This window comes from Bufo bufo, chromosome 8 (assembly GCF_905171765.1).
Source record: "Bufo bufo chromosome 8, aBufBuf1.1, whole genome shotgun sequence".
NCBI lineage: Eukaryota > Metazoa > Chordata > Amphibia > Anura > Bufonidae > Bufo > Bufo bufo.
Window position 1 is genome coordinate 97,247,860 of NC_053396.1, and position 14,004 is coordinate 97,261,863.

Below are 14,004 nucleotides of genomic sequence, written 5' to 3' on the forward strand. Positions count from 1 at the left end.
GCCCCTAAATTTTTCAGTTCAGGAGCCAATGGCTACTAGGTATTTTTTTTTAGTCTGGAGCATTGCTATTGCTGGTAGCATAGATCACCAGCAGGGTATAAAACTTGTTTCGCATCCTGCATTCCCCATGAAGCCAGCATTTCACTATGTATCTGGTAGATCATATTACATCTCTACAAAAAGCTAAAGACCAAATGTTCAGTACCTGAAAGGTGGTCCAGCAGCTGGGACTGCAGAACTGGTAAAGAACACGTTCTGTTTTGTTGTAATAAGCTGGTTCTGATAGACTGCGCCTACACAGGCTACAAGGTCGAGCAGGGCCTGTGGAAACAAAAGACTTTGGTTTAAAATCACAAAACATTTTTGAAACTGAATTATACTGATCTTGTGCTGCTTGTATTCGCTGCAGTCTGTAGTTTTAGGATGCAAGAGATAATTACATCTTGATATATTTTACCATTTCTGCCATTGTTAGTCTGGTAATGCTACGGTGGCAACTCCAGGGAAAGCACTAATGTATCAACAATCAGCAAAAAAAGTTGATGCTGAGCATATGATGAATATTTCCATCAGTCTGATCTTCACACTGGTTTGCTCCTCACTAGCCAAAGAGCATCACTGCTGTCCAACAATAGCTGTGCACTAAGCAGTGATGCCTACTGTAAATCAGCAAAGAGTGAACCTCGTCCAGTGTAAGCATCAATTCTTACTGCTTATCTGTACTTGCAGGCACTGCATCAAGAGAATAGGTTATGTGATGGCCACACAGGTGCCAGCCCTTACCCTGTGTAGCCATCTGCTGCTAATCAAATGCCCTTGATTAATTCATTATCAGCAAGTGTGACCACGGCTATAAAAGCAAATGTTTTGGCAGTCTGCTGGTCTGGAGCATTCAGGCGCGTGTTTGCACAATGCCAAAGAGTAGAGACATCAGCAATGATCTTAGAGAAGCTGCACATCCATCTTGGAAAGGTTATAAGGCCATTTCCAAACAATTTGAAATCCATCATTCTACAGGAGAAAACATTCAAGACAGTTGACAGTCTTCCGTGGAGAGGACATCCCAGCAAATTCACTCCAAGGTCAGACCATGCAACGCTCAGAGAAACTGCTAAAAACCGGAGAATTACATCTAAGACCCCGCAGGCTACAGCATGTTAAAAATGTAAACGTTCATGACTGTACAAGTAGAAAAAAGACTGAATATGGCTGGTTTGCGAGTGTTGCCAGGAGAAAGCTTCTTCTTTCTAAGGCTACTTTCACACTTGCGTTCGGTGCGGATCAGTCTGGTGTCTGCACAGACGGATCCGCTCCTATAATGCAAACGATGGGATCCGTTCAGAACGGATCCGTCTGCATAACTGGATTTTACAGATCTGATTTTTCACTTCGTGAAAACTCAGATCCGACAGTATATTCTAACACAGAGGCGTTCCCATGGTGCTGGGAACGCTTCAAGTTAGAATATACTAAAAGAACTGTGTACATAACTGCCCCCTGCTGCCTGGCAGCACCCGATCTCTTACAGGGGGCTGTGATCTGCACAATTATTGTGCGAATCATAGCCCCCTGTAAGAGATTGGGTGCTGCCAGGCAGGAGGGGGCAGACCCCCTCCCTCCATATTCATTGGTGGCCAGTGCGGCCCTCCTCCCTCCCCAGTATTAAATGTGACCACAGTGCAGCCCCCCTCCCTCTATATTCACTGGTGGCCAGTGCGGATTCCCATTATTGGTGGCAGCGGAGAGTTCCGATCGGAGTCCCAGTTTAATCGCTGGGGCTCCGATCGGTTACCATGGCAGCCAAGATGCTATTGCAGTCTTGGCTGCCATGGTTACTTAGCAATAAATAGAAGCATTATACTTACCCTTGATGTCTGTGACCGGCCGGGAGCTCCTCCTACTGGTAAGTGAAAGGTCTGTGCGGCGCATTGCCTATAGCACAGACCTGTCACTTGCCAGTAGGAGGAGCGCCCAGCCGGTCACAGACATCGCAGCTCGCAGGTAAGTATAATGCTTCTATTTATTGCCAAGTAACCATGGCAGCCAAGACTGCAATAGCGTCTTGGCTGCCATGGTAACCGATCAGAGCCCCAGCGATTAAACTGGGTCTCCGATCGGAACTCTCCGCTGCCACCAATGATGGGGGGTGATTTTAATTGGGGGGTGGGGGAAGAGGGGAGGCCACACTGGTCACCAATGAATATAGAGAGAGGGGGGCCGCACTGGTCATATTTAATACTGGGGAGGGAGGGAGGGGGGGGGGCCGCACTGACCACCAATGAGTATCCGATGGTATATTCTAACAGAGGCGTTCCCATGGTGATGGGGAAGCTTCAAGTTAAAATATACCATCGGATTGGAGAAAACTCCGATCTGATGGTATATTAATAGGGGACTCCTGACTTTACATTGAAAGTCAATGGGGGACGGATCAGTTTGCAATTGCACCATATAGTGTCAACGTCAAACGGATCCGTCCCCATTGACTTGCATTGTAAGTCTGGACGGATCCGTTTGGCTCCGCACGGCCAGGCGGACATCAAAACGCTGCAAGCTGCGTTCGGGTGTCCGCCTGCTGAGCGGAGGCCAAACGGTGCCAAACTGATGCATTCTGAGCGGATCCGCATCCACTCAGAATGCATTGGGGCTGTACGGATCCGTTCGGGGCTGCTTGTGAGAGCCTTCAAACGGAGCTCACAAGCTGAACCTCGAACGCAAGTGTGAAAGTAGCCTAAAAAGAACACGGCAGAACAAAATTACATTGGACCAAACCAAAGGGACTCAATAGGGGACATTTTTTGAACTGGTACAAAGGAGCCCATAGCAACCAAATAGCAACCAAATCAGATTCTACCTTTCATTTTCCAAAGCAGCTCTGAAAAATGAAAGGTGGCATCTGAGTGGTTGCTATTGGCAACTAAGCCAGTTTTCCTTCACACCAGTTTTGATATGTCTACCCCAATATTCTTTGGACAGATGAGACCAAAGTAGAGATGTTTGGCCATAATGCACAACTGCACGTTTGGTGAAAACCAAACAGCATGTCAGCAAACACAAACACCTCCTTAACGGTGGTGAAGGGCTGATGATTTGGGCTTGTTTTGTAGCCACAGGACCTGGGTATCCTCTGTACACCAATGTAGTCAAATGTGACACCATCTATCCAACAGCTAAAACTTGGCCAAAATGGGTCAATCAACAGGACAATGATCCCAAGCACACCAGCAAATCTACAACAGAATGGCTGACAAAGAAAAGAATCAAGATGTTACCGCGGCCTACTCAAAGTTCAGAGCTCAACCCAATTGAAATATGGTACCTTAAGGGGAATACCCCCAGGATATGAGATCAGCGGGGGTTGTACTTCTGGGACCCCCGCAGACTAGCTGTACAAAGATGCAGCTGTGCTCCGGTAGAGCTTAGGCCTCACCCTAGGCCATGTGTGGTCACATCAAAACTGATTGAACCCGCATGGAAAAAAACTGAAACACTGAAGGCAATTGCAGACAAAACTGACTGAACTTGAAAACGGTGTGAGTTTCACTGAACGCACCCTGAGCCAATCCGTATCATTCATGTGAAAAGGGCATAAGCTGTTCATAAATGAATGCCCTCACACCTCAATAACCTGAAGTAACTTTGTACAGAGACGCAGGTCAAAATTCCTCCAGAACGATGTGAAAGACTGATAGTCCTACAGAAAACTAATATTTCTAGTTATTGCTGCTGAAGGTGTTTCTACAAACTTCAGTTTTGTTAAAGAGGACCTGTCGCCGCTCCTGACATGCCCGTTTTAATAGCTTCATGCATTCCCCATGTAATAACAATTCTGGAGCATCTATTCTTATGGCTCTATGTTGTGCCATTCCTTTATTATCTCTACTAGAAGTTATGAATGAATTGCTAGCAGTCTGCAGTAAGGGTACAGAGGGAGGTAACAAGTTTGTGGTGTCCCTGCACAGTCTGACAATGTCAGCACTGATTGGATAGTTTAGTCTGTGCAGATACACCCCCCCCCCCCCCCTTGTTACCTCCCCTCTGTACCCTTACTGCAGACTGCTAGCAATTCATTCATAACTTCTAGCAGGATTAATCAAGGAATGACAACATAGAGCCATAAGAATAGATGTTCCAGAATTATTACATGGGGAATGCATGAAGCCATTAAAAACAGGCATGTCAGGAGCGGTGAAAGGTCATATTTAAAAGTTGTAATTTGTCATGTGATGTTCTCCAGGAGGTTACGTTCACCCACTTTTATCGGATATGTAAAACCACTAAATTCAAAGAGCGTGTACTGTGATTTCTACTTGATAGAACATAACATAACTGCCTCTCACCTGGTATTCCAGACTGCTTGACTTTATACGAGGTAATGCAGCAAATAGAGCAGAAGAGACCCACACGGCCAGTCTTGTCCACATTAGACAGCATTTCAAAGTTTTTACAAAGGGTTTTGCAATAGATACATGGATAAACTTTTGTGTTTTTCTGTGAAAGAGAAATAGTGGCTTTATCACACACAATCAGAACATCGCAATAGGCAACATGGTAACTCAGCACTGGAGACAACTGTGTTGATCCATTTGATATACAAGTTTGGGAGAGCTTTTCCCCTTGCCTATTATACATGCCTTTACTTTTCTTAGCTATGCATATTTTTCTCAACAATTTTCAAGGCAGATTTAAAAATGGCTAACAGACAACAAAAGTTGCTCCTGGTATATTAGGAGTGATTAACCATATACCATGACTATAAAAGTGGGCATGGTATGGTGAAGCATGTAACCACTGATGGAGTAAGTTAATACTCCGAAACGCGTTTGGTTTAGGTTACATCTGCAGACCTAAAAGACCCAAGTTGCTGATCCATGGATAAAGTCTAAAAAGATATTTCGTCTAATTAGGAGACTAGCGCGGTGTTAAAAAAAAAAAAAAAAAAAAATCGCACAATCCTCCTCCCAGTACTTCACCAACAAAGAGCGGGACTGAAGGAGAGAAGCCGGCACACAAGACACCAGGCTCTGAAATCTGAGCCACGTGGTACGCCATGCACGAATCTCTAGGATCCCAGGCTGTACGATCGGGAGAGAAGGCATCGCACCTAGCGCCGTCTGCAAGGACGAGGTAATACATTTCCTATTACTTACGGCAACAATGTAGCGGTAGATTGATACTTTGTTCTAACACTAACATCTAACCAAGAAGCAATATCTTATAGAATTACACTGTTGCACAATCAATACAGTGTACTAGGCTAAACCATTGACTGGACATAAGTGACACTAACGATTATATTGTTGCATAAGCATTAATACAGTGCACTTGTCTTAATCCTTGTGGTCATCAAGTTTGACTAATCTCTGTGGACTTTTGACGTTGATCACCATTTCTAAACGCGGCATGTTGTTTTAATTGCGCAAGTGGATTAAAGAGAAATGAATGTTCACGTAACATGTATAAACTACTCTACACAGGAATTAGGAAATGCTGTACACCACAGTGGTTGTGTGGCCGACGGGCAACTAGTCATTTGATCTATTTTAGTCACATGAATCAGCTTTGATGGATACTGCTTTGTGAATACTAGTTGTTCAATAAATGTTTTATGGTCTAATATCTGAGTGGTCTCAAATGTTGAGTGCCTATCGTAACTATATTGTTCTAAATTAAAAAACTTTTTTTTGACAGGGTTAGTCAATAACGATAAGAGCACTGAATCCATATCAATAGACGGATGAGCCTCTATAACAATATACATTTAAAAAATATATATAAAAACCTTTAGAAAAAAAAAAATCAACATTTTTTTTGCATCGCTATAGTCTGACAGCCACAACTTTTTATATTTCGGTCTACAGAGCTGTATAAGGGCTTGTTTGTAGCGTAATGAACTAATTTTTTTTTTATACCATTTTTGTAGTATATACAAAACGTTTTGATCACAGTTAATCAATTTTTTGGGAGGACAAAAATTTGTTTTTAATTTTTTTCTGTTACGGCATTCACCGCACAGGATTTTTTGGGATATTTTTATAGTTCAAACACTTTAAGACGCGGCCATACCCAATATGTTTATTTTTTTTATTGTTTATGTATTTTTATATGTAAAATTGGGGGGGAATTTGGCGCGACACAAACATTTAATATATTGGTCTATTTTCCCTTTTTTTTTTTTTTTTTTTTTTTACTATTAGCCCCCATAGGGGTCTATACATGGGATCTTTTGATCCCCTCTCCTATTCACTCCAATAGAGATCTATTAGGGTGAATAGGATTTCTACTCCCTCCATTCTGAGCTGTGCCTCGTGCATAGCTCAGCATAGAGAATGCAATGGCAGGCCTGGATCGCTTCAGAAGCATCCTGGCTGCCATGGCAACCGATCGGAGCCTCGCAATTTCACTCAGGTGCCACAATCAGCATGGATCACGGCACCTGAGGGATTAAATGATGGGGGCAGCACACAGTGTATGGAGCAGGCTTTGTGGGTTAAGGGGCTATCCAACAGAAGAACCTCCCTCACCATACCTGGTCCCCGATGCTGGTTTCCATCTGGTTCGCTCCACAGCTGTCTTCATCTCTCCTGCCTATAGAAAACAACATCCTAGGGGGTGCTTAGGAGGGGCTTGCAGCCAATAACAGCTGCACAAACACCCCCCACCCTCCGACGAATATTGTTTTCTGCAGGCCGGGGAGATGCAAAGACAGCTGTGGTTTGAACCGGAAGGAAACCGGCGTCAGGAACCAGGTGCATGTGCTCAGTATCGCGGGTCCGGGCATTTGGGGGGGGAAGAATGGTTGTTCAGTGTTCGATAATCCCTTTAACTTATCTCCTATACACAGGACATGGGATAAGCATCACATAAGAGAGGGTCCAACTGCTGGGCTGCTCATCAATCACATGAATGGGGCAGCAGGTTGTGCATAACTACTGCAACTTCATTCATTCCCTATGGGACTGCCAGAGTAGAGCTCTTGCTGTCTTATCGCCATCAGTCTCACAAGCCGTACCAGATTTCTTCTTACATGTTATTCCACGTCTTCACTTACCTTCTTGTAGTTGTTTAAACAGGCTGCATTACAGAACCGCTTCTGCTGACCTTCATGGAACAGATACTCAAGTGGTAAACCTTTATTATATATGTATATACCACAGTTATCACAGCAGTTTGTTTTCAGGCCTTTGGTGGCTCGAAATTTGGTAAAACAGGTATCACTGCAGAGTCTGTGAACTACACTTCCATTACTGACTTCATGTTGAATCTGTAATAACAATAAAACAGTTATTGTACCTGCACACAGAGCCGGGCGGTTATGGTAGAAACTTTCATTTACACATATGCATATCCTAACCGGCCTATTCTAGCATTTAGATAATGCATTTTTGTTTTTCATCGATAGAAAATAAAACCTATTGCTCATGTATTATGTCAAGTGTTTTTGCAAGATGAAGGTTTTAATTTTGAAAAGGCACCATTTTGGAGTACATATATCTTGAGATTTATTAGGGGCAGTGTTTATTTCTGCCGGACACCATTATAGTTAATGAGGCTGGTGGGCATTCCGGTAGCTTGCTGGAGCTCTTGCCACAAATGTGAACCTAGTCATGGTTTTTAGCAGTTTCTCGGAGCACTGCACATTCTGACCTTGGAGTTATTTTGCTGGGTCGTCTACTGTCTTGAACGCTTTACACTTGCAAGTTATCTTTCTCACTGTAGTATAATAGACTTCAAATTGTTTGGAAAGGGCCTTATAACCGTTCTCAGATTGATCATTGCTGACAGTAGGTCAACACACCTAAATGCTCCAGACCAGCAGACTGCCAAAACCTCTGTTTTTATAGAGGTGGTCACACTTGTTGATGATCAATTAATCAAGGGCATTTAATCACTTACCCTCTTTAATCCTATGGAAGCCATTATGCCAGTTTCAGATAAGCCTGTCCACTGTGTGAAACACGCTCAGTGTGGGAACGTGAATTCCAGTAGTGGACCACACAGCACTATAATGATTTTTTATTTTTTTTATGTATATCATAGATAATATAGAATTCAAAGAGGGTGCATTTAGTTTCTCACGACGGTATATGAGATTATATATATATTTTATATACACACACACACACACACACGCACCATATACACAGTGGTTCGAGAAGGATAGGCCACCTTTTCAAATTTATTCTACCTCTGTTCAGCCTTATCTTGCCCCATGTGAAAAAATTGCCCCCTTAGCTACTAAATCAATTAGTCAAATTCAATTGACAATTGGGTTCAATTTCACTAGCCACACCCCGGCATAATACAGGCACCTTCATCAAACCCCCACCCCCCTGTCTCTGACCAGACCATTTCCAGCTCCCATTACATTTCCTGCCATTGACAGCCAGCTTATGTCTCCTTCGTTTGCAGTGGTGAAGTGAATGAGAAACCTGGACTGCTATGGACTGGAACCTGTTTGAGATTCCATGACAGTCGAGTTTGAGTATGGAGGCCTGGGGGTGAGCGCTTTAATACTGTGGCATGACACACTAACAAACTGCTGGTGATGATCTGGGGAACCACTGCATTGTATACATACACACATTTATAACTTTCTATGGTTAAAAGGGGTTGCCCGGGTTCAGAGCTGAACCCGGACATACCCACCTTTTTACCCAGGCAGCCCCCCTAATATGAGCATTTCATGCTCTGATGTTCTCCTTTGCGATGAATCATGCAGGGCAAAGGCTTTTTTTTTTTTTTTGATCTGGTGACGTACTGGGCTTTCCATAGGGACTGCTAGGCGGAGGCTTCCACCCAGCAGTGAACCTTGTAAAATGGCTAGGGCAGCACTAAAGCCTGCCCATCAGAGCCGGTGACGTCACCAAGCACACTGCTAGGCCGAAGCCTCCGTCCAGCAGTGTAAAAACATACAAAGAAGCCGGATCGCGCAGGGCAAGGGAGAGCAGCTCATATAACAGGGTCTGCCTGGGTGAAAATGTGGGTATTTTCAGGTTCAGCTCTGAACCCGGACAACCCCTTTAAAGGCTACTTTCACACTTGCGTTCAGAGCGGATCCGTCTGGTGTCTGCACAGACGGATCCTCTCCTATAATGCAGACGTTTGGATCCGTTCAGAACAAATCCGTCTGCATTATAGTTCAGAAAAAATTCTAAGTGTGAAAGTAGCCTGAACGGATCCGTCCAGACTTTACATTGAAAGTCAATGGGGACGGATCCGTTTGAAATTGCACCATATTGTGTCAACTTCAAACTGATCCGTCCCCATTGACTTGCATTGTAAGTCTGGACGGATCTGTTTGGCTCCGCACGTCCAGGCGGACACCCGAACGCTGCAAGCTGCGTTCGAATGACCGCTTGCTGAGCGGAACGGAGGCTGAACGCTGCCAGACTGATGCATTCTGAGCGGATCCGCGTCCACTCAGAATGCATTGGGGCTGTACGGATCCGTTCGGGGCCGCTTGTGAGAGCCTTCAAACGGAGCTCACAAGCGGAACCCTGAACGCTAGTGTGAAAGTAGCCTAAGGCTGCAGGGCAATTTGGTCACCTATTGTACAACAAAAGATTTCTGTGGCGTGCAGCCACTGAACTGAATGGGGTTGCAGCGTGACCCACAAGTTGTCTTGATTGGCTCCAGAATCACAAAATAAAATAAAAATAATAATGAAGTTGCTGCAACCTTATTCAGTTTCATGGCTGTTTGGTTGTGTGAACAGTGTCATTGCCAAGATCACCATGTAACCAAAGAAGATATAAAAAACTGCAGCACTCCCAGTCTTGAATCCAATCTTGTATTTATTAACACCGAAAAAGATAGCAACGTTTCGACACCAAAGCCTTTTTCTATAGCTTGAAAAAGGCTTTGGTGTCGAAACGTTGCTAACTTTTTCAGTGTTAATAAACACAAGACTGGGAGTGCTGCAGTGTTTCATATCTTCTTTGGTTACCAAGGAGACTCCTAGGTCGGGGGCTGACAATGCGAGCATTGCCGCCATTTTTTTAAGAAATCGACTAAACAAGTGGTGCTGTCCTGTCTTCACGTTGACAAGACCACCATGTAGCCACAGCCTAAGGCCTCTTGCACACGACCGTATGTATTTTGCGGTCCCCAAAAAATAGAGATGACGTCCGTGTGCATTCCGTATTTTGCGGAACAGAACAGCTGGCCACTAATAGAACAGTACTATCCTTGTCCGTAATGCGGTCAATAATAGGACAAGTTCTATCTCTTAACGGAACGGATCTACGGAAATATGGAAAAACAGCTCTTCTGAATAAAAAAAAAATATGCTTTATTCGACATCAAATAGGACACTTTGCTGTGACGCGTTTTGGGCTACTAAATCTTAGCCCTTCATCAAGATATACGGAAATGGAATGCACACGGAGTACCTTCCGTTTTTTGCGGAACCATTGAAATGAATGGTCCGTATGCGGAACCACAAACGGAAACTGCAAAACTGGGACGGAAATCATATGTTCGTGTGCAAGAGGCCTAATACAAAGTGAATAAAAATGGACAGTATCCATTATATAAAAAGTGATTGTCATGAGCAGAGATGATGCTATTTTTATTTATCACTTATGCAATATTTTTTGTATAAAGCATTTTTGCAGTTGAGAGCCCCCGCATTAAATGTGTACATGATCCTCACCTCTCCACTCTTATGACAGATGCTGCATTTTATGATATCAGGAACATCCGATGAGCTCTGGGAACTAGATCGCGGCTGAGCTTCATACAGTGAAAGGCAGGCATTAGAGCAAAATTCTTGGAATCCAGAACCAGTCTGAGCGACAACAGAATCTTTGGAGTTTCGAATATCCCTAAAATATACACAGTGTATTAACAGGATGGCATCCAGCACAGTAAGGGTGCTGCCACACGTCTCGTCAGTGCTGTGTTTTGGGTGCTGCAAAAAACACATTTTAAAATAATGCATGCCGTTTTTGCAACAAAGCATCTGCGTTTATGCTGCAAACCTAAATTACATTAATGTAACTCAACTTCGTAATTAATATAATTTCGTTTTGCCATGTGCGATTTGCAGGAAGGAAGACGCATAAATGCAGATATGCTGTTGCAAAAACCACGTTTGTTTTTCCAAACCCAAAACTCAGCACCCCAAGAAAATAAAACATGAAGGAACAAATGATCAAACTAGCAATCTGACTCGCAATCAACCTTGCCAGCAAATTAAAACTGCACCCGACATCAATTGTAATATCACACAAAACTTACTTCTTGCAGAAAGTGCAGATCTTCTTACACAGTGGTTTCTTAGAGAAGGTGGTAAGACAAGTTGAAGAACAGAACAGTTGGGGCAGTCCTTTGCGTTGATATGCTGTCTGTCCCTTCTGTAAGGGGGTTCGGCAGTGAGCACAAGACATTTTTGTCAAAGTGGGTTTGGGTGGACGTGGTGGCACCTGGTTACGAAGAGACAGGCGAGTTGGGCGTTTACTAGTAGTTCTAAAGGGTACAAAGTCCTCGTCATTTGGGTCATCCACCATTGCATCTGAATCTTCATCAGAAATCTGCACTGAATAATACAGATTCATGTCAATAGCCTAAAACAAAGTAAACCTGAGCAGCTTGATAGTAGCATTAATATATAATATATATATATATATATATATATATATATATATATATATATATATATATAATTTGGAAGCTGCAAGAATCACATTTGCTGGATCAAATTATTATTTATGCCCTTTCCCCCCAAAGATTAAGGGTCCTTTTACCAGGACAGATGAGAAGGCAGATTTTCAGAATCAAGCAGACGTTCCCGATAGCTGCCTGATCATCAGCAGAAGAGGTAAGGGCTGAACTTACATGGGGGCAAGCAATCGATACATGAACGCTTGTCCCCATACAAAATCATTATTCCTGGGCAGCAGATAATCTCTTAAACTGCTACATGTACTGTCCAGGAAAGATACATTTTGGTGGCAGCAGAACAAGATTGTACCTTTTACACAGGCCAATTATTGGAAATGAGTCTTTATACAAGTGCTCATACCCGATCATCAGACTGTGTAAAAAGGCCCTTAGGCTGAGTTCACACGGGCGTTGCGGAAACATGCGCGATTTTTCCACACGAGTGCAAAACATTGTAATGCGTTTTGCACTCGCGTGCTTTTTGGTACCCAAATGCGAACTTCTTCACAGAAGTTCGGGCTTGGGATTGGTGTTCTGTTATTTTCCCTTATAACATGGTTATAAGGGAAAATAATAAATTCTGAATACAGAATGCATAGTAAAAAATAGCGCTGGAGGGGTTAAAAAAAAAATTTAAAAAAATAATCATTTAACTCACCTTAATCCACTTGCTCGCGCAGCCAGCATCTCTTCTGTCTTCATCTTAGCTGTGTGCAGGAAAAGGACCTGTGGTGACGTCACTCCGGTCATCACATGATCCATCACATGATCTTTTACCATGGTGATGGATCATGTGGTGACGTCACTCCGGTCATCACAGGTCCTTTTCCTGCATATAGCTAAGACGATGCCGGCTGCGCGAGCAAGTGGATTAAGGTGAGTTAAATTATTTTAGATTTTTTTTTTTAACCCCTCCAGTGCTATTTTACTATGTATTCTGTATTCAGAATGCTATTATTTTCCCTTATAACCATGTTATAAAGGGAAAATAATAATGATCGGGTCTCCATCCCGTCTCCTAGCAACCGTGCGTGAAAAATCACACCGCATCCACACTCTCTTGCGGATGCTTGCGATTTTCATGTAGCCCCATTCACTTCTATTCACTTCCACTTCTATGCGTGGAAAACGCAGAATATAGAGCATGCTGCGATTTTCACACAATGCACAAGTGATGCGTGAAAATCACTGCTCATGTGAACAGCCCCATAGAAATGAATGGGTCCAGATTCAGTGCGGGTGCAATGCGTTCACGTCCCGCATTGCACCCATACAGAATACTCGCCCGTGTGAACTCAGCCTTACTCTTGGCAAGTCTAAACTGCCAAAGCTACCTCCAGAACCAACACAAAGGGTCACTATACTGGTTTAGCGATGCGTTCTCTTCCCTGTGGACCTCCTGGCCCCCCCGCTTTGCAGTGAACTGCACCACATCTATATTCACATAAAAGGGACAGGCTGCAATTCTCTGCACAGACTGTGGCCTACAGCGCTGTGGTTGAGGGAACACTGAAGGAGATGCAGCACTAAGCCAGCTGATCTGTGAGGTCTTATTCACACGTCAGTGTTTGATCAGCGATTTTCTTCAGGGATTGTGAGCCAAAACCAGGAGGGGAAGGTACACATACATAAGGTATAAGGGAAAGATCTGCTCCTGTTCTGTGTTTTAGAGCCTCACACTCACTGATAGGAATCACTGACCAAACGCTGACTGCATGAAAGCGACCTGAGCCACCACCTATCAGAAAGTGTTGGGATTAATCCTTTAATGTTTAGTACAGTATGAAAGTTTGCCATGGTGCTGTACCCTGGTTGGCATATCTTGTAGGGTACACTTACTGCTTTCAGAGGAGGGCAGCGTGTCCGTGCGACGTGCTCGATCACTGCGTTTTTGCTCCTTAGAGTAGGGAAAATAAATAAATTAATAAATCTGACTTTGAACTTTCCATTAAACAGTACAGAAGTTACATTTACCTACAAATAAATGATCACAGCTTTTTTATAATTCTGCTAGATGCCCAAAAAAAGGTAACTCCTAGGTAAGCCACCCAGGACAATAGGCGACTTAGAAAACTCCTGACTCTCTATTGTTTTTTTATTTTTCCCCATTAATATGCGCTACTGCTTTTATTCAGAATTCAAACCAGACATCAGGATTGGAACATTTCAAATTCAATCCAGAAGCCTAAGTAATTGTGCAAAAAACAAAAAAAGACAGACTGAATCTCTCAGTTTTCTAGAATTTCTCAGGCAAGTATGCAGCATTATATGGCTCTATGAACAAGCCCGTCTGCTTACAACGGTAACTTACAGAATGAGCTGAAGATATAGGCTGTA

The 14,004-nt window shown here is 43.4% G+C and overlaps 1 protein-coding gene across 6 annotated transcripts in view; it reads right to left on the minus strand.

Annotated features, from left to right (window-relative positions):
* ZMYM3 (zinc finger MYM-type containing 3) overlaps window positions 1-14,004 on the minus strand; it is a 93,391-nt gene that overhangs the window by 39,854 nt on the left and 39,533 nt on the right. For 4 of the 6 annotated variants that reach the window (XM_040442321.1, XM_040442322.1, XM_040442323.1 and 1 more), the window contains 6 exons: window positions 13,507-13,564; window positions 11,245-11,542; window positions 10,658-10,829; window positions 7,052-7,264; window positions 4,341-4,491; window positions 206-321 (listed from right to left, as the gene is read on the minus strand). In XM_040442321.1, coding sequence (XP_040298255.1) covers window positions 206-321; window positions 4,341-4,491; window positions 7,052-7,264; window positions 10,658-10,829; window positions 11,245-11,542; window positions 13,507-13,564 — 1,008 coding nt within the window. The remainder of the gene's footprint in view (window positions 1-205; window positions 322-4,340; window positions 4,492-7,051; window positions 7,265-10,657; window positions 10,830-11,244; window positions 11,543-13,506; window positions 13,565-14,004) is intronic. The other 2 variants (XM_040442324.1, XM_040442326.1) reach the window with 1 other exon arrangement.